The sequence below is a fragment of the Malaclemys terrapin genome, chromosome 3 (genome assembly GCF_027887155.1).
Source record: "Malaclemys terrapin pileata isolate rMalTer1 chromosome 3, rMalTer1.hap1, whole genome shotgun sequence".
NCBI classification, from domain to species: Eukaryota; Metazoa; Chordata; order Testudines; family Emydidae; genus Malaclemys; species Malaclemys terrapin.
In genome coordinates, this window is record NC_071507.1 from 25,966,013 (window position 1) to 25,987,360 (window position 21,348).

At 44.7% G+C, this 21,348-nt stretch overlaps 1 protein-coding gene across 5 annotated transcripts in view; it reads left to right on the forward strand.

Moving 5' to 3' along the window:
• The window catches only part of CLHC1 (clathrin heavy chain linker domain containing 1), a 35,099-nt gene extending 18,758 nt beyond the window's left edge, over window positions 1–16,341 (forward strand). For all 5 annotated transcript variants that reach the window (XM_054022517.1, XM_054022518.1, XM_054022519.1 and 2 more), the window contains 3 exons: window positions 5,382–5,584; window positions 10,655–10,834; window positions 15,868–16,341. In XM_054022517.1, the coding sequence (XP_053878492.1) occupies window positions 5,382–5,584; window positions 10,655–10,834; window positions 15,868–16,070 (586 nt within the window). In that variant the 3' untranslated portion in view covers window positions 16,071–16,341. The remainder of the gene's footprint in view (window positions 1–5,381; window positions 5,585–10,654; window positions 10,835–15,867) is intronic.
• Window positions 16,342–21,348: the final 5,007 nt, after the last annotated feature.

A 21,348-nucleotide genomic window follows, 5' to 3' on the forward strand; every position in this document is an offset into this window, starting at 1 on the left:
CCCCAACTGGAGTTGTAGAACAAACTTGGCCTATTTAATTAATGAATATTGTGAAAGTATGTTTATATATTTCTTTGTATTGAATAGTGCATTCACTTCCCAGTTTTTCTTTTGTTCATCTTAATGCTTCAGTTTCTTTGCTTTTTTGCGGGGAGGGAGAGAATCATTACATGGGTCCCATTGCCAATGAAATTAATAAAATATTGGGACCTCTGGAAGAAAGGAAGACAGTTGCTTCCTTGGGGCCGCATTCTGCCTTCAGAGATATGGGTACAGTTCCTATTAACTCCAGTGGGTGTTGCACATGCACATCTGACAATTGAATTACACCATTAGAGACAATCATGAGAGTCTTACTGGGTTCATAGTTCTGGCTAAGAGACGGGCATTACAGCCTTGGGAAAAGGAAGATATTCATAGAATCATAGAATATCAGGGTTGGAAGGGACCTCAAGAGGTCCTCTAGTCCAACCCCCTGCTCAAAGCAGGACCAATTCCCACCTAAATCATCCCAGCCAGGACTTTGTCAAGCCGGGCCTTAAAAACCTCTAAGGAAGGAGACTCCACCACCTCCCTAGGTAACGCATTCCAGTGTTTCACCACCCTCCTAGTGAAATAGTTTTTCCTAATATCCAACCTGGACCTCCCCCACTGCAACTTGAGACCATTGCTCCTTGTTCTGTCATCTGCCACCACTGAGAACAGCCGAGCTCCATCCGCTTTGGAACCCCCCTTCAGGTAGTTGAAGGCTGCTATCAAATCCCCCCATATTCTTCTCTTCTGGAGACTAAACAATCCCAGTTCCCTCAGCCTCTCCTCATAAGTCATGTGCTCCAGACCCCTAATCATTATTGTTGCCCTCCGTTGGACTCTTTCCAATTTTTCCACATCCTTCTTGCAGTGTGGGGCCCAAAACTGGACACAGTATTCCAGATGAGGCCTCACCAATGTCAAATAAAGGGGAACGATCACGTTCCTCGATCTGCTGGCAATGCCCCTACTTATACAGCCCAAAATGCCGTTAGCCTTCTTGGCAACAAGAGCACACTGTTGACTCATATCCAGCTTCTCGTCCACTGTGACCCCTAGGTCCTTTTCTGCAGAACTGCTACCTAGCCATTCGGTCCCTAGTCTGTAGCAGTGCATGGGATTCTTCTGTCCTAAGTGCAGGACTCTGCACTTGTCCTTGTTGAACCTCATCAGGGTTTTTTTGGCCCAATCCTCTAATTTGTCTAGGTCCCTCTGTATCCGATCCCTACCCTCTAGTGTATCTACCACGCCTCCTAGTTTAGTGTCATCTGCAAACTTGCTGAGAGTGCAGTCCACACCATCCTCCAGATCATTAATAAAGATATTAAACAAAACCAGCCCCAGGACCGACCCTTGGGGCACTCCGCTTAAAACCGACTGCCAACTAGACATGGAGCCATTGATCACTACCCGTTGAGCCTGATGATCTAGCCAGCTTTCTATCCACCTTACAGTCCATTCATCCAGCCCATACTTCTTTAACTTGGCGGCAAGAATACTGTGGAAGACCGTATCAAAAGCTTTGCTAAAGTCAAGGAATAACACATCCACTGCTTTCCCCTCATCCACAGAGCCAGTTATCTCATCATAGAAGGCAATTAGGTTAGTCAGGCACGACTTCCCCTTGGTGAATCCATGCTGACTGTTCCTGATCACTTTCCTCTCCTCTAAATGTTTCATAATTGATTCCTTGAGGACCTGCTCCATGATTTTTCCAGGGACTGAGGTGAGGCTGACTGGCCTGTAGTTCCCCGGATCCTCCTTTTTCCCTTTTTTAAAGATGGGCACTACATTAGCCTTTTTCCAGACATCAGGGACCTCCCCCAATTGCCATGAGTTTTCAAAGATAATGGCAAATGGCTCTGCAATCACATCCGCCAACTCCTTTAGCACCCTCAGATGCAGCGCATCCGGCCCCATGGACTTGTGCACATCCAGTTTTTCTAAATAGTCCCGAACCACTTCTTTCTCCACAGAGGGCTGGTCACCTTCTCCCCATACTGTACTGCCCAGTGCAGCAATCTGGGAGCTGACCTTGTTTGTGAAGACAGAGGCAAAAAAATCATTGAGTACATTAGCTTTTTCCACATCCTCGGTCACTAGGTTGCCTTCCCTCATTCAGTAAGGGGCCCACACTTTCCTTGATTTTCTTCTTGTTGCTAACATACCTGAAGAAACCCTTCTTGTTACTCTTAACATCTCTTGCTAACTGCAACTCCAAGTGTGATTTGGCCTTCCTGATTTCACTCCTGCATGCCTGAGCAATATTTTTATACTCCTCCCTGGTCATTTGTCCAATCTTCCACTTCTTATAAGCTTCTTTTTTGCATTTAAGATCAGCAAGGATTTCACTGTTTAGCCAAGCTGGTCGCCTGCCATATTTACTATTCTTTCTACACATCGGGATGGTTTGTTCCTGCAGCCGCAATAAGGATTCTTTAAAATACAGCCAGCTCTCCTGGACCCCTTTGCCCTTCATGTTATTCTCCCAGGGGATCCTGCCCATCTGTTCCCTGAGGGAGTCAAAGTCTGCTTTTATGAAGACCAGGGTCCGTATTCTGCTGCTCTCCTTTCTTCCTTGTGTCAGGACCCTGAACTCGACTATCTCATAGTCACTGCCTCTCAGGTTCCCATCCACTTTTGCTTCCCCTACTAATTCTTCCCTGTTTGTGAGCAGCAGGTCAAGAAAAGCTCTGCCCCTAGTTGGTTCCTCCAGCACTTGCACCAGGAAATTGTTCCCTACACTTTCCAAAAACTGCCTGGATTGTCTGTGCACCACTGTATTGCTCTCCCAGCAGATATCAGGGTGATTAAAGTCTCCCATGAGAACCAGAGCCTGCGATCTAATAACTTCTGCTAGTTGCCGGAAGAAAGCCTCGTCCACCTCATCCCCCTGGTGTGGTGGTCTATAGCAGACTCTGACCACGACATCACCCTTGTTGCTCACGCTTCTAAACTTAATCCAGAGACTCTCAGGTTTTTCTGCAGTTTCATACTGGAGCTCTGAGCAGTCATACTCCTCTCTTACATACAACGCAACTCCCCCACCTTTTCTGCCCTGCCTGTCCTTCCTGAACAGTTTATATCCATCCATGACAGTACTCCAGTCATGTGAGTTATTCCACCAAGTCTCTGTTATTCCAATCGCATCATAGTTCCCTGACTGTGTCAGGACTTCCAGTTCTCCCTGCTTGTTTCCCAGGCTTCTTGCATTTGTGTATAGGCACTTAAGATAACTCATCGATCGTCCCTCTTTCTCAGCATGAGCCAGGAGTCCTCCCCTCTTGCGCTCTCCTGCTTGTGCTTCCTCCCAGGATCCCATTTCCCCACTTACCTCAGGGCTTTGGTCTCCTTCCCCCGGTGAACCTAGTTTAAAGCCCTCCTCACTAGGTTAGCCAGCCTGCTGGCGAAGATGCTCTTCCCTCTCTTCGTTAGGTGGAGCCCGTCTCTGCCTAGCACTCCTCCTTCTTGGAACACTATCCCATGGTCGAAGAATCCAAAGCCTTCTCTTCGACACCACCTGCGTAGCCATTCGTTGACTTCCACGATTCAACGGTCTCTACCCCGGCCTTTTCCTTGCACAGGGAGGATGGACGTGAACACCACTTGTACCTCAAACTCCTTTATCCTTCTTCCCAGAGCCACGTAGTCTGCAGTGATCCGCTCAAGGTCATTCTTGGCAGTATCATTGGTGCCCACGTGGAGAAGCAGGAAGGGGTAGCGATCCGAGGGCTTGATGAGTCTCGGCAGTCTCTCCGTCACATTGTGTATCCTAGCTCCTGGCAAGCAGCAGGCCTCTCGGTTTTCCCAGTTGGGACGGCAGATAGATGACTCAGTCCCCCTGAGGAGGGAGTCCCCAACCACCACTACCCTCCTCCTCCTCTTGGGAGTGGTGGTCGTGGAACCCCCATCCCTAGGACAGTGCATCTTTTGCCTTCCAATCGGTGGAGTCTCCTTCTGCTCTCTTCCCTCAGATGGGTCATCTAGTCCACTCTCCGCATTAGTACCTGAAGAGAGAACATGGAAACGATTGCTCACCTGTATCTCCATTGCTGGTGCCTGGACGCTCCTCTTTCTCCTTCTGGAGGTCACATGCTGCCAAACCTCTTCACAATCCATCTGTCCCTGCTGCGCCTGCTCTGAGTCTTCAGAACATTGTGGCCGTAGAAGCATCTCCTGACGTCTGTCCAGGAAATCTTCATTTTCCCTTATGCAACGCAGAGTCGATACTCGTTTCTCCAGCCCTCGAACCTTCTCTTCCAATATGGAGACCAGCTTGCACTTTGTACAGACAAAGTCGCTTCTGTCCTGTGGAAGAAAGACAAACATGGCACAACCTGTGCAGGTTACAACAGCTGATCGCTCACCTTCCATATCACCGTCCTCTTAAGAACTTCCTCAATTGTTGCAGGAACTACTCAGAGAAACCTGCAGATGAAAGCCTCAGTGTGCTCTCCTCAGGCGAACTCCCAGGCAAACTCCCGCTGTTAGCCTCTGCTGTTCACCACTCAGCTGGTTCGCTGCTGACTGCCCTTATATACCAGTCAGGCAAATACGGCCTTTGCCAACAAATAAACTGGGTTTGCATTAGCAGAACTTTTCAAAGGTGTGGGCATGAGACTGGAAACATCAAATACCAATATAAACGGGAAGAATGTAGATCTGTTTTTATTTATCCTTCCATTTAGTTTAAACTGAATTAGCTCATGATCACTCAAACCACGGTTGTCCTTTACAACCAATTCTTCTATGAGGTCCTCACTACTCATCAATACCAAATCTAAAATGGCATCACCTCTTGTTGGTTCAGCAACTATTTGGTGAAGAAATCTGTCAGCTATCACATCCCGGAAAATCTGGGCCCTACTATTATTAGTAGCACTTGTCCTTCAATCTGTATCTGGGAAGTTAAAGTCTCCCATAATCACACAATTCCCAGTAGAATTTATTTAATTAAAAATATTAAAGAGGCCTCTATCCATTTCCCTTCCCCATACACATCCCTGCACCCCAACTGGAATCACACAAATACAGGAGAGCTGCAAGGGCTGCAGTTGCCCATTCCAAACACCAGTGGCTAACATGGCACCAGGCATTGGTGAAGAGGCAGTCTGTTCTGTGCTCTTAGATCTCTGCCTGCTGTGGCCCAAGCACATGGAAGGGGAAGGAGGAAACAACCTAATTCAAAAGTAGAGTGGGGCACAAGGACAGAGGGGCACAAGAGCTGAAGGGGAGCAGTCTGGTATTTTCACACACAATCCAGTTCTACTGTACCTGATTCTGAAGTGCTCCAGAGTTATGAAAACACACTAATAACTATCTGGTTTGTTTTATTACCTTGTTTTCTTCAGGCTGACGTTTTGTGAGGCAGTAGGGGATGTGATTTATGACTATGGGGAGGTGGAACCATTCAACAAGTCCAAGTGCTTGGCTTTGGCTCAGATTGCCTACAGTCAGTGTGGCGTGCACAAGAAAGCTGCTCTGTGCTTGTGTAAACAGGGCCAAATTTGTGGAGCAATGGATTATATACAGCAATTCAAACAGCTCACTTTAGGTAAATCACAGAGCATTTATTATATTGTCTTTCATCATTTTTCTACCAATTGTTTATTTCAGGTTTAAAAATTAAATCTTATCATGGTGACATTTTGGACTAAATTTTTAAATTATACATTTTAAATTCACACAAAAAATCCAATTCTGTTCTCATTGAGTCTAATGGAAGCAGTATTTGGCTCTTAACATGCCACTGCATATGTAAATAATATAAATAACTAGAAATGTTGCCCTAAAAGCAACTAAAGTGACTAGTTCAGTTGGAAATAAGGAATTGCTTCAGAGGATCGAGCTTCAGTAGCTCCCTATTGATCTGCCATAGAGACTAATGTGAGATTGGTAGAGGACTCCATAGCCTAAAGTTTCAAAATCTAAGAGGCTAGTTTGGCCTATCTGTAGTTCTAGCATAGATTCTTAATCTGATAACTAGAGGCTGCAGAGAAATTCTTTAAATATGATAATGGAAACGGAGATGACTGCCTAATGAGTTCTTAGGGTCATTTGCACCGGTGCAAAGTGGTTATAAAACCCTGGCAAATCATAATGGCACCATTTTACACTCTGTACACAAGCTGCACTGCAGTGTAGAATCAGGCCCTCTGAGAAGATGTCTATAAAGCAGATTCTGACCATTAAGCATGCCCAGCCTCTGTCTTGTCAAAGCCCTTCTCGCCAAACTTGACATAGAATGTCGTGAGTGAGTTCCTCTGTCTATGTTTCTTTGACATGAAAATGTCCTGAGGTTTTTATCTGATGGGCTAAAATCCTTAAAATATCCATAGTTTGTTTCTTTTGACACCAGTATATTAGATTCTGTTGTCTCCAAAAGAATCATGTTTAAAAGCTGTCTGACTGCATCTGGCATTGTCATTGCATAGCAGACCTGCAACTTCAAGGTCTTTTAAAGCCTAAGGAATATTGGCCAAACTAGGAGTGTTTTAATTCACTAACCCCTTTCATTTATTTTTGGATTTCTCTACTAGCAGTTATTCACATTTCTCATTAAGTATTTTATTTCTTGCTTTCTCTTGCTATTCTTCCCAACTTTTTATGTATGTGTGTATATATGTGTCTATACATTTATAGACACACATTATGTAGCATTTCAGTATCTTTTATAAATAGATAATGGTGTATATTTTTATAGCAACATCCCTGATGTCAGAGTCCCTGTGAGTAAGGGTGTCTGTTGCAGCTTGTAACTTTGGAGAAGAAAAAATAATTTAGCTGTAATAATTATTCTTTTAAGATTTAGTTAGATGTAATAGATGAACCCACAACCACTACCCATCTCAGGTGGGACTTCTAGAATCTTTTTTTAATGTTTCCAAATTATGCACATTTTCAATTTGGAAGCTCTGCGCTGGAGCCAATATTGAGCAGTTAAACTATAGAAAACCTCCTCACCACTCTCATGTTAGGAACATGGGTATAAGATTGAAGAACTACTACAACTCTGTATTTTAGATAACTATATTTTAGAAGTAAGTACTTTTCTCTTTTGTAAAACCATAATCAGATTAATTCTGCATCCAAATACATTGACTGAAGTCCCGATTCTGCAAGCACTTAGACACACATAACAAGTAAAACAAAGCATATGCCTAAATTTTAGCAGTATTAGGTCTAAATTTGGAAGTGAAGACACTTGATCAGTTATGATGGAAAACACAGTTGAACACACAACTAGACAATCATGTCCTATACCCACAGGGGTGAAATCCTGGTCCCAGTGAAGTCAACAAGGGTTTTGCCAGTGGAGCCAGGATTTCACTCCATGTGTTTCTGCTCTCATTTAATCACATTTCTTTATAGCTTTGTATTGAAAGCGCATGCAGTTGCATGCCTATTTAGATGTACACTTGCTGTTTTTTACCTTTACAAAAGAGATGGCCCCCCAGGTATTAATAAATACTCTGGGTTAAATAATACGTAAAAAGTGATTTTATTGAATACAGAAAGTAGGATTTAAGTGGTTCCAAGTAGTAACGGACAGAACAAAGTGAATTGCCAAGCAAAATGAAATAAAAGTCTACTCCTAATACTGTAAGAAAACTGAATACAGATAAAACCTCACCCTCAGAGGTGTTCCAGTAAGCTTCCTTTTACAGACTAGTCTCCTTCTAGTCTGGGTCCAGCAATCACTCACACCCCCTGTAGTTACTGTCCTTTGTTCCAGTTTCTTTCAGGTATCCTTGGGGGCGAGCCAGCTGAAGACAGAATGGAGGGGTTTCCCAGGGGTTTAAATAGACTTTCTCTTGTGGGTGGATACCCCTCCCTCCCCCTGTGTAGAATTCCACCTACAAGATGGAGTCTTGGAGTGACATGGGGAAGTCACATGTCCATGCATGACTCAGAACTTACAGGTAGCAGCCATGGTTCACATGCTACCTTGACCGTCCTCAAGTAGTCTTCTCATGTGGATTGGAGCCTTCCAAGATCCATTGTCCGTTAAGTGCTTCTTGATTGGGCACTTAACTTGCATATTCTTTTCTCAAGAAGTTGACCAAATGCCTTACTGAGGCTATTTAAAAATCAAGCAAGTATATAGTCAATATTCATAACTTTTGAATACAAAAATGATTACATGCATACAAATAGGATGAATAGATTCAGTAGATCATAACCTTTGCAGAGATATGTTACATGGCATGAGTAGCATAAAACATATTCCAGTTGTGTCATATATACATCCATAAGCATATTTCCATAAAGCCTTAGGGGTGCAGGTGGGAAAAACAAAGATGATGAAAGAAGTGAAGATATGTTCTGAAAGATCAAAGAATGCTGTTTTGTGAATGCAAACTAATGAAAATGTTGATAGATTTTAAAATGTTGGTTGCACAAGTTCAGATTGCCAGTTGCCAAAAACTGAAGATGACACTAATCTTGTCAAAAATTTTACCAGCCTATTTTAAATTAAAATAGGATTTCCTTCAACATCAGGCATGCATGTATATTTGCTCCACCTCTTTTTTGTCTTGAGCAAACCCATTTATTGTGGCTAATACAGATAAAATTCTGTTCACTATTTATTTTTGAGTTGAGTATCATTCATGGATGTTGACAGGCAATGACATATTGTTCCATATTTATGTCCCTAAGAGAGTGTAATATTGCAAAGCACTGATCCTCAAAATATGTTCTATGGGCACATTCAGAAGAGAGTGTGAATGCTGTAGGAAAAGTGAAGAAGTGGGTTATAGAAGGGGATGTGGTTCAGCAGAGGATCTCTCTTTTTTGTACGTTGTTCCACAGAATGAAAAAGTTAAGTTACTGGCCTAAAATAAATTGAGGCATCTATTTATTTTCTGTATTAGTGATTACATCATTTGAAAGTTAAAATTGATTTTTCTTTATATTGGAAGTGTGGATCATTTAGCTTCAGACTTATTACCTTGTAAACAAGTTGCAGATGCACCCTCAAATTATGTTAGTCAAAGAAGATGCATAGATCCTGATTCTCAGCTGCACCCAAGGGGTATACAAAACAACTTGTGGGGGAAAGAGAGGTGCAAAGGTGGCTTCATGGCACCTCTGTACTCCCCCATTCCTAAACTGACTGTATTGGGCTGGTTCCCTGGAGTGAGTTAGAGCAGACTACATGCTGTTCTAATTTACACTAGCTGGCAATAGCCCCATGCTGTCATCATGGCAGTCAAGGATTGCTGAACTGCAGGGAAGACCCAGTCATGCCCCCTTTCCCCAGCTATGTCCCTTACACTGACAGTCACGAATATGGATAGTATATGAGCAGTTAGACCAGTTCTACAGCAACAAAGCATCCATTGCACTGGGGTGATCCTCTTGCAGGTGGCTATGTGGCTTTAGGATTGCTTTGGACAGTGGAGCAGCAAAATAGCAGCCCTAACACAGACAAGAATCTGGGGCACATTCTGTTCCTCAATATAGAACAAAATTATCTATTTAAACTCTCTTGCTTGTTCTTTTCAGCTTGACCCAAGATATTGACTAGAGAAATGTAAAAATCCCATCTGGTCAACTCTTCTATCTTACTTCAGAAAACATTATGTACTTGCTCAGATACCATACCATCCTCAGTTAACATTTATAGTACCTGAGACTGGTCAGTGTGAATTCTCCAAAAACAATAGATACGCACCTTAAGCAGCATCATAGATCCATCAAAATTCGGCTATTAGGCCCCACTCTAAATATTTTATCTTTGCTCAGGAAGTTTTATCATTGACTTTAATGAGGCCAGAATTTCACCCTCCAAATTGACAGGTATCTGAGGTTGTAAAGAGCGTTCGTATCCTGTCCAGTCATTTAGCCACACTGTACATATTTAGGGCCCAGTCATGCAGGAAAGGCAGTAGATACTGAAGATGTTTAGCATGCTGCAGGATTGTGCTACTTGGCTCTTATTTTTTCCTCATGCCCTTTCCTCCATCCACTCAGTCATTTCTCTTTAAATGATTTCTCTCCAATTATGTCAACCTTCATCTGCTGCTGTGGTGCCTATAACTGTTGCAGCATTCTAATGTAGGTGCTGTCTCACCAGTGGCATTTAGAGAGAGGGGCTATCACTTCACTGTTCTGGGATGTGACGCCTCTGTGTAAGCAAACTAAAATCACATTAGCTTCTCTTTGTGCCCATATAGCAATGCAAGTTCATATCACTTTTGCACTCTGCAATTCCCTAGGCCCCTTTTCAACATTGCTGCTTTCCAAGTATCTCTTTCCCATTTAATATCTTCCTTCAGATTTTTATTCCTCTGTTCTGTTAGGTTGCATTTTCCAGTCTGATTTTATTTCTTGCCAATATTTCTAACAACTTCAAGGTATCTCTTATTATTTCTGTCTTCTTTGATATTTGCAACACTTCCCTAGTTAGTATCATCTGTGAATTTAATTATTGTGCTGTTTATCTTTTCTTCCAGATAAATGAGACCAGGTTCTGATCTCATGTATACTAGTTTTACACAAACTTAATTGAAGTTTCACCTGATTTACAGTGGTCAGTGAGATCAGAATTGGAGTTATCATGCTTGTGTGTTTGTGTGAACACCCACAAATGTATAGTGACCTGGATGTTTGTTTTCAGATGATTACTTATTCCTACTGAAAAACTGTCCTAGTATTGAGCTAATTCATTGTCTAACTCAAGAGTGGAATGAGAAACCAGCATTATTATCCATTGGGGCTACGATCCTCTCACTCATTGAAACTGATCACAAAGAGCATGGTTTACAACTGTTAGAGGAAATAAACATGGGTGAGAAGAGTAAGTACAATAAGATGTAATTAACAGACATTTATAGTGAAGTTATGTAAATGTCACATTTCTCTATTTTCATTGCAGTATCTGGGAAGTTCCAAAACAATTCAATTGTAAATGACAATAAAATGAAAGTTATTGAGGTCACAATAATTTAATTGTGTTAACAAATTTAATTCAGCTAATTTAAAAACACATAGTGTCAAGTATCAGGGGGTAGCCGTGTTAGTCTGTATCTACACAAACAACAAGGAGTCTGGTGGCACCTTAAAGACTAACAGATTTATTTGGGCATAAGCTTTCGTGAGTAAAAACCTCACTTCTTCGGATGCATAGAGTGAAAGTTACAGATGCAGGCATTATATACTGACACATGGAGAGCAGGGAGTTACTTCACAAGTGGAGAACCAGTGTTGACAGGGCCAATTCAATCAGGGTGGATGTAGTCCACTCCCAATAATAGATGAGGAGGTGTCAATTCCAGGAGAGGAAAAGCTGCTTCTGTAGTGAGCCAGCCACTCCCAGTCCCTATTCAAGCCCAGATTAATGGTGTTGAATTTGCAAATGAATTTTAGTTCTGCTGTTTCTCTTTGAAGTCTGTTTCTGAAGTTTTTTTGTTCAATGATAGTGACTTTTAAATCTGTAATAGAATGACCAGGGAGATTGAAGTGTTCACTTACTGGCTTATGTATGTTACCATTCCTGATGTCCGATTTGTGTCCATTTATTCTTTTGCGGAGGGACTGTCCGGTTTGGCCAATGTACATGGCAGAGGGGCATTGCTGGCACATGATGGCATATATGACATTAGTGGATGTGCAGGTGAATGAGCCCCTGATGGTGTGGCTGATGTGGTTGGGTCCTCTGATGCTGTTGCCAGAGTAGATGTGGGGACAGAGTAGGCAACGAGGTTTGCTACAGGGATAGGTTCCTGGGTTGGTGTTTCTGTGGTGTGGTGTGTAGTTGCTGGTGAGTATTTGCTTCAGGTTGGGGGGTTGTCTGTAAGCGAGGACTGGCCTGCCTCCCAAGGTCTGTGAGAGTGAGGGATCATTTTCCAGGATAGGTTGTAGATCGTGGATAATGCGCTGGAGAGGTTTTAGCTGGGGGCTGTATGTGATGGCCAGTGGTGTTCTGTTATTGTCCTTGTTGGGCCTGTCCTGCAGTAGGTGATTTCTGGGTACCCGTCTTGCTCTGTCAATCTGTTTCCTCACTTCCCCAGGTGGGTATTGTAGTTTTACGAATGCTTGATAAAGATCTTGTAGGTGTTTGTCTCTGTCTGAGGGGTTGGAGCAAATTCGGTTGTATCTTAGGGCTTGGCTGTAGACAATGGATCGTGTGATGTGTCTTGGATGGAAGCTGGAGGCATGTAGGTACGTATAGCGGTCAGTAGGTTTCCGGTATAGGGTGGTGTTTATGTGACCATCAATTATTTGTACTGTAGTGTCCAGGAAGTGGATCTCTTGTGTGGACTGGTCCAGGCTGAGGTTGATGGTGGGGTGGAAATTGTTGAAGTCCAGGTGGAATTCTTCAAGGGCCTCCTTTCCGTGAGTCCATATGATGAAGATGTCATCAATGTAGCGCAAGTAGAGGAGGGGCATTAGGGGACGAGAGCTGAGGAAGCGTTGTTCTAAGTCAGCCATAAAAATGTTGGCATACTGTGGGGCCATGCGAGTTCCCATAGCAGTGCCACTGACTTGAAGGTATAAGTTGTCCCCAAATCTGAAGTGGTTGTGGGTGAGGACAAAGTCACAAAGCTCAGCCACCAGGCTTGCTGTGGCCTCATCAGGGATACTGTTCCTGACAGCTTGTAGTCCATCCTCATGTGGAATATTGGTGTAAAGTGCTTCTACATCCATGGTGGCCAGGATGGTGTTTTCAGGAAGAACATCAATGCATTGTAGTTTCCTCAGGAAGTCGGTGGTGTCTCGAAGATAGCTGGGAGTGCTGGTAGCATAGGGTCTGAGGAGAGAGTCCAAATAGCCAGATAATCCTGCTGTCAGAGTGCCAATGCCTGAGATGATGGGGCGTCCAGGGTTTCAGGGTTTATGGATCTTGGGTAGCAGATAGAATACCCCTGGTCGGGGTTCTGCGGGTGTGTCCATGTAGATTTGTTCCCGTACTGTAGCTGGGAGTTTCTTGAGCAGATGGTGTAGTTTCTTTTGGTATTCCTCAGTGGGATCAGAGGATAGTGGCCTGTAGAATGTGGTCTTGGAGAGTTGCCTGGCAGCCTCCTGTTCATAATCTGACCTGTTCATTATGACTACAGCACCTCCTTTGTCAGCCCCTTTGATGATAATGTCAGAGTTGTTTCTGAGGCTGTGGATGGCATTGCATTCTGTACGGCTGAGGTTATGGGACAAGTGATGTTGTTTGTCCACAATTTCAGCCTGTGCACGTCTGCGGAAACACTCTATGTAGAGGTCCAGTCTGTCATTTCGACCGTCAGGAGGAGTCCACGCAGAGTTCTTCTTCTTGTAGTGTTGGTAGGAGGGTTCCTGTGGGTCAGTGCACTGTTCAGTGGTGCGTTGAAAATATTCCTTGAGTCGGAGACGACGAAAGTAGGCTTCCAGATCACCGCAGAACTGTATCATGTTCGTGGGGATGGTGGGACAGAAAGAGAGTCCCCGAGATAGGTCAGACTCTTCTGCTGGGCTAAGTGTGTGGTTGGAAAGATTGACAATGTTGTTAGATGAGCTGAGGGTACCATTGTTATAGCCCCCAGTGGTAGGTATTAGTTTAGATAGCTTACAGTCCTTTTTCCTCTGTAGAGAAGTGAAGTGTGCATTGTAAATGGCTTGTCTCATTTTTGTAAAGTCCAGCCACGTGGAAGTTTGTGTAGAAGGCTGGTATTGTAGGAGAATCTCCAGTTCTGAGAGCTCATTCTTGATCTTCTCCTGTCTGCTGTACAGGATGCTGATCAGGTGGTTCCTCAGTTTCTTTGAGAGTGTGTGGCACAGTCTCTCACCATACTCAGTGTAGTATGTTGATTGCAATGGATTTTTTACCGTCAGTCCTTTTGGTATGATGTCCATCTGTTTGCATTTGGAGAGGAAGATGATGTCTGTCTGTATCTGTGCAAGTTTTTTGTTGAGGTTGATGGATTTCCACTCCATACGGCTAAATTTAGTGCCTTGCATGGTGTCAAGTATCAGGGGGTAGCCGTGTTAGTCTGTATCTACACAAACAACAAGGAGTCTGGTGGCACCTTAAAGACTAACAGATTTATTTGGGCATAAGCTTTCGTGAGTAAAAACCTCACTTCTTCGGATGCATAGAGTGAAAGTTACAGATGCAGGCATTATATACTGACACATGGAGAGCAGGGAGTTACTTCACAAGTGGAGAACCAGTGTTGACAGGGCCAATTCAATCAGGGTGGATGTAGTCCACTCCCAATAATAGATGAGGAGGTGTCAATTCCAGGAGAGGAAAAGCTGCTTCTGTAGTGAGCCAGCCACTCCCAGTCCCTATTCAAACCCAGATTAATGGTGTTGAATTTGCAAATGAATTTTAGTTCTGCTGTTTCTCTTTGAAGTCTGTTTCTGAAGTTTTTTTGTTCAATGATAGTGACTTTTAAATCTGTAATAGAATGACCAGGGAGATTGAAGTGTTCACTTACTGGCTTATGTATGTTACATATAGCAAACCTCGTTGCCTACTCTGTCCCCACATCTACTCTGGCAACAGCATCAGAGGACCCAACCACATCAGCCACACCATCAGGGGCTCATTCACCTGCACATCCACTAATGTCATATATGCCATCATGTGCCAGCAATGCCCCTCTGCCATGTACATTGGCCAAACCAGACAGTCCCTCCACAAAAGAATAAATGGACACAAATCGGACATCAGGAATGGTAACATACATAAGCCAGTAAGTGAACACTTCAATCTCCCTGGTCATTCTATTACAGATTTAAAAGTCACTATCATTGAACAAAAAAACTTCAGAAACAGACTTCAAAGAGAAACAGCAGAACTAAAATTCATTTGCAAATTCAACACCATTAATCTGGGCTTGAATAGGGACTGGGAGTGGCTGGCTCACTACAGAAGCAGCTTTTCCTCTCCTGGAATTGACACCTCCTCATCTATTATTGGGAGTGGACTACATCCACCCTGATTGAATTGGCCCTGTCAACACTGGTTCTCCACTTGTGAAGTAACTCCCTGCTCTCCATGTGTCAGTATATAATGCCTGCATCTGTAACTTTCACTCTATGCATCCGAAGAAGTGAGGTTTTTACTCACGAAAGCTTATGCCCAAATAAATCTGTTAGTCTTTAAGGTGCCACCAGACTCCTTGTTGTTTAAAAACACATAGTTAATCTTTTCCCTTTGTACCATGTGTCCATTGACATTTTCCAAAAAACAAACCCCAAATCCATAAATTATTGTGTCATTGATGCTCCTATTGTCCCTAATCTATAATGGAGAGTGATTAAAATCTCACTACTCATGGTACTCCCTTTGATATCAAAAAAGTTACTTTTGCCATCTGCTACAGCCTGCCTTGCTCAGTCCTGTGTTCAGATTAGCACTTTTGGTAGGGTCTGCTGCAAGTTCCTGTACTTTCTTCTAGAGTTAAGGACCTTTCTTGGCCATGTAATTTGGCAACTTGGCACATTTGGGCTCCCAACTGATGGCCTTATCCTACTCCCACTGAAGTCAAGAGCAAAACATCCATTAACTTTAAATAAATACATTAAATTAAATAAATAAAAGGCAGAATTGGCCACACATCCTCCAGTCTTTCTGCTTTTCGTGGGGTTTCAGACATGATTTTCAGTGCTGTGGTAGGAGGTGCTTTTAATCTTTATAAATAAAGTAAACACTACTTTTCTGATGGATTTTTGATCAGTTATCTCTTTATTTGGTCCTTGACCTTAGAATTTATCCAACTGGAAAAAGAATTATTGATCTGTAGTCATATTATCCCCTAAGATCATACCTCTTTCTGTTCTTTGTTTAATATGAGCAAAGCAGAAACTGAGGGCAAATACTGTGCCACTACATGATATTTTTTTCTTCATCAGATGCACTGGAACAAGTTATTTTAAATGATATGGTCTGTACCTTGGAAGGTTGGAAGAATATCGCAGATACATGTGCAGAAAATAAGCATGAAAAATTGTCTCAAGAAATTCTCTCGATCCTTACCTCACAGGAAGGAGTGGTTCAGATTTCTCCATTTGATGATGATGATGATGTAAAGATAATGGAACACGTTTTCTTGTAATTCTTCTGTAAAGCAATTGGTGGAGCTCTAACAACATTCAACCTAAGCATCGTTTTAGTTGCTTCTATGAATTATAGTAAACATTTATCACTCAGAAATAGAGCTGAGACTTCTTTTTGCCATCAAACGTAAATTAGTAGCCCCTTTTAATACTTGTGTGTTAACTGGGAAGGTATTTTCATTGTAGAACAAACTTGGCCTATTTATTTAATTAATATTGTGAAAGTATGTTTATATATTTCTTTGTATTGAATAGTGCATTCACTTCTCAGTTTTTCTTTTGTTCATCTTTATGCTTCAGTCTCTTTGCTTTTTTGCGGGGAGGGAGGGAATCATCACATGAGTCCCATTGCTAATTAATAAAATGTTGGGACCTCTGGAAGAAAGGAAGACAGTTGCTTCCTTGGGGCCACATTCTGCCTTCAGAGATATGGGTACAGTTCCTATTAACTCCAGTGGGTGTTGCACATGCACATCTGATAATTGAATTACACCATCAGAGACAATCATGAGAGTCTTGGTTCATATTTCTGGCTAAGAGACGGGTATTACAACCTTGGGAAAAGGAAGATATTCAAATACGGCCTTTGCCAACAAATAAACTGGGTTTGCATTAGCAGAGCTTTTCAAAGGTGTGGGCATGAGAGCTGGAAACATCAAATACCAATATAAATGGGAAGAATGCAGATATGTTTTTATTTATCCTTCCATTTAGTTTAAACTGAATTAGCTCATGATCACTCAAACCACGGTTGTCCTTTACAACCGATTCTTCTATGAGGTCCTCACTACTCATCAATACCAAATCTAAAATGGCATCACCTCTTGTTGGTTTAGCAACTATTTGGTGAAGAAATCTGTCAGCTATCACATCCCGGAAAATCTGGGCCCTACTATTATTAGTAGCACTTGTCCTTCAATCTGTATCTGGGAAGTTAAAGTCTCCCATAATCACACAATTCCCAGTAGAATTTATTTCATTAAAATATTAAAGAGGTCTCTATCCATACCCAGATTGGACGCTGGGGGGCTATAGCATACTCCAAGCACTATCCACGGGAACCTTTCTTTTCCAAAGTGATTTTGACCCAAACAGACTGTCTTATCCAGTCCACCCCTTATAATTTCTTTACAGTCTACCTCATCATTAATATACAATGCCACTCCACCATCTTTGCCTTTATTTCTGTCTTTCCTGAATATCAAATACCCTTCAATATCTGTACTCCAGTCATGACTATTATTCTACTATTTCTGTTATCTCTATTATAACTGGTTTCACTTCCTGCATCAGTACTATTAGTTCATCCTTTTTGTTACCCAGGCTCCTTGCATTCCTGTACAAACATCTTAATTGTTGCTTCTTGGCCTTGCCCACATTCCTTGCCAAATTGGGTACAGTCATTCTGCCAGTATCGCCTACCTGATTGTTAGCTTCATTGGTATTGGCATGATCTTTCCCCTTAATGTCCATTCTCCTACCCACTGCTGTTCCTTTCTCCATTGCTGTATCCTTTCTTACTTGATTTACCTCCTTCTCAATGTTAAAATCAGGCGTGGATTACATGAGCATTTCCCATCTCCCCTGAGTTCCTAGTTTAAAGCTCTTTTAATGAGTTGTGCTAACCTCCATCCCAGAAGTCTGTTTTCTTCGAGTGCTGTCCCTGTGAGTGTTCCACTCTAGGTGTCGGAGCATCCCGGTGCCATTGATCAGAGATTTTCGGTAGCAGTGCCTGGTTGGGACACACGTGCTCAGTTGGTATCTCCCATCTCGTTGGAATCTTCCTGAGTGCCCGCGTCCCGCACCCCCCTCAGTTCCTTCTAAACCGTCCCCGGCTGAAAATGGGACTCAGGGTAGTGCTGATCCTCTTCCCTGGTCTCTGTAGGAAAAATTAACAAAGAATACAGAAATACTTATTAGTTACATCCCAGTTGTTTCCCTTCCTTTAGTATAGTTACATAGTTAGTTACTTAGTTTAAAAAAAAATACTTTTTCTCTTCAGGCTTGCATTCTGCTGAGACACTGTCCCCAGTAGCATAGCTAGTGGGGTACAGGGGAAGCAGCCGCTTCCCCTCAGCACATTTTCAAAAAGTGGCACACCTGCCAGCTGGCGCTAATCTCCTGCAGGCAAGGGGGGGCAGCACAGTCGGAGGAGCCATGGGGAGGGGGCGGCACGACTGGAGGAGCGAGGGGGGGCGCAGCAGGGCGGCCCGCAGCCAATGGGGGGGCAGCGGGTGCGGCCGGAGGAGGCAGAGCGAGGGTGGGGCACAGCATGGCGGCCCACACAGCATGGCCGGCAGCCGCGGCCAGAGGAGCGAGGGGGGCACAGCAAGTCGGCCTGCAGCGCGGCCCGCAGCCGGAGGAGTCATGGGGAGGGGGCAGCGCGGCCGGAGGAGCGAGGGGGGCGTAGCAGGGCGGCCCGCAGCGTGGCCGGTAGCCAATGCGGGTGCGGCGGGCGCGACCGGAGGAGGCAGAGCAAGGGGGTGGGGGGCACAGCAAGGCGGCCGGCAGCGCAGCCGGCAGCCATGGCCGGAGGAGCAAGGGGGGGGCACAGCATGGTGGCCGGCAGCCAATGGAGGGGGGTGGCAAATCCGGTGGAGCCAGCCAAGGGGGGTGTGTGGAGCCAGAGGAGGAGCCAAGGGGGGGGCACCTTTTTTATGTTTGCTCCCCCTGCTCTTAGATCCTGGCTACGCCACTGACTCTCCCCTGCCATTTCTAATTCACAATGCCAGGGGCTTCAGGATTCAAAAAGTGAGTTTCCTGTCAGGACTCCATGTCACGGTCAGATGGGCACTCACATTATGTGAAGTGCCTTGGCTAAACCCACATCCCCACAAAGTGCCTCCACCGTACAAGCATCAAGTCAAGGGCTCGGTGCGACAGGGACCTGCAGCTTAAAATGCTTCTCATGGAAAAATCTCTGCAGCCACTTTTGGAGATGGGGAAAGTTAAACCCACTCCCACATGCTCCCCAGCCAGATCTGAACCAGTTGGGAGCGTTGCTTCACCCTCTCTGGAGCAGCAAGAAGCACGGCAGTCTCACAGGAGAGACTGACAAGGGTAAAAGGTCTCCCACGAGATCCTTACCCTCTGTGCCGACAGAGCCACAGGCAGGCACCTCAGCTCTTTCTACAGCCTCAACCACAGCTCCCGCAGAACGCAGAGGCAGGAACCCAACCTCCCGTACTGGGAAGGTTTCTGAGGCACCGAGCACGTCAGCACTAAAAATAGCTGCGGTGCTGGCTGCGCCGTCTGCCCCGATGCAGACAAGGACGTCGGCACCAACCCCCTCTTCGGGAAAAATAGCCGCAGTGCTGGCTGTGCGCTCTGCCCCGGTGTCAGCACCGAGCCTGCCTCCTGCCCCAGCACCAGCAGCGGACCCCCTGCAGGGCATCTCCAACAGACCCGCGGCACCGCTGACACTTTCACTTTCACCTGCTAACGTGCTAGAGCACAGTTCAGGCTCAGCACAGCCCAGGGAGCAGGAACAACAGTTCCTCACACAATGTGACCTCTCAGTACCACCTGAGCCTAACTCTCTGCTTCTGGAAACACAGGGCTCGCTCTTAGAACAGCCGTTCTCATCACCTGAACTGGCTACCTTCTCTAATAGCGAACCCGATGTACAGTAACAGGCAGAGTTCTCTCCACCTGCCTCTCCTCCTCCACTGGAACCTCTTCCACCTCAGGCTACAGTCCACAGCCACCAGCCTCAGTTTCCCTACTTCGCCCCACCATGGGCGGCATCTGGGTTCTCCTACCCTATGCCTTGGCCTCAGTGGTACCCTTGGCCACATCCTCCTACCACTCATCCTCAGACCTCTGTGCCTCGATCTCCAGCTCCGTCCACTTCTAGAGTACCTGAACCCTCTCCTGAGAATGTGAGCTATGAACCATATCCTGACTCACCGCACCCTATTTCTCCCTCTGCTCCGGATGGAGCCCTCTCCCCCCCGCCTCCACAGAACATGGACGACTGTAAACAATTTCAAGAGCTTTTCAAGAGAGTGGCACTCAGTCAAGACATCCCCCTAGAAGAGGTTCAGGAGACACAATACAAACTCCTGAGACTCCTTCAACCCTCTGCGCCTGCGAAGATTGCACTCCCTATAAATGAAGCACTTCTGGAACCAGCTGACACTCTCTGGCAAACTCCAGCTTCTTTATTACCAACCTGCAGAAAGGCCAAACGTAAATACTATCTTCCTGCTAAGGACGCTGACTTCCTATTTTCTCACCCACAACCAAACTCTCTTGTCATCAGTGCAGTCGCACAAAAGACGAAACAGCCACAATCTCAACCCAACCTGCAAGACAAGGACCTTAAACGCCTTGACATCTTGGGTCGCAAGGTTTACATGTCCTCCACTCTACAATTCAGGATTGCAAACTACTCTGCACTCCTTGCCAGCTACGACTTTGATAACTACAATAAACTTTTTGAATTCGCCTCCTACATTCCAAGGGACAGGAGAGCAGACTTTAAATCAATTCTGAGCGAGGGCCAATTGATTTCCAGAATGGCCCTACAAGCCTCTTTAGATACAGTGGACACAGCAGCCCGTACTACTGCAACTGCTGTGGTTATGGGCAGATCTTCATGGCTTTCTGCATCTGGCATCCCTAAAGATCTGCAGACCAAAGTGGAGGATCTCCCCTTTGATAAAGACAAACTGTTTTCCAAAAAAAACGATGAACTACTTCACACCATGAAAGATTCTAGAGCGACACTGCGCAACCTGGGCATTCACCCATCTCCTCCCAGGAGACAACGATACCAACCCTACCAAAGACCGCGCACACAACAATATTATCGGCCTCAATCCAAACCATATGACGTAATTAGGAATCGCGCTAGACCCCCCCTAAGCACAGACAAAATCAAGCTCAAGCAACCACCTCCTGCCCATCTGGGAACAAACAACAATTTTGAAACGTTGGTCGAGGGTCTGCACGACCACCCCTTGATTCCACAGCCGACTTCCCCATTTGGCCACCGCCTCCAGAGTTTCCAACATACCTGGCAGCAAATTACATGGGACCACTGGATCCTCGAAATGGTTCAGTCTGGTTACTCTATCCCATTCATATCCTGTCCTCCTACCCTTCCCCCTTCCCTGTCCTCCTTCAGGGACCCCTCTCATGAGCACCTCCTTCGTGTAGAAGTGGCACACCTCCTCCAGCTAGGCACAGAGGAACCTGTGACGACGCAACATCGAGGGAAAGGGTTCTACTCCCATTACTTCCTGACCCAGAAAAAAAACGGTGGATGGAAAC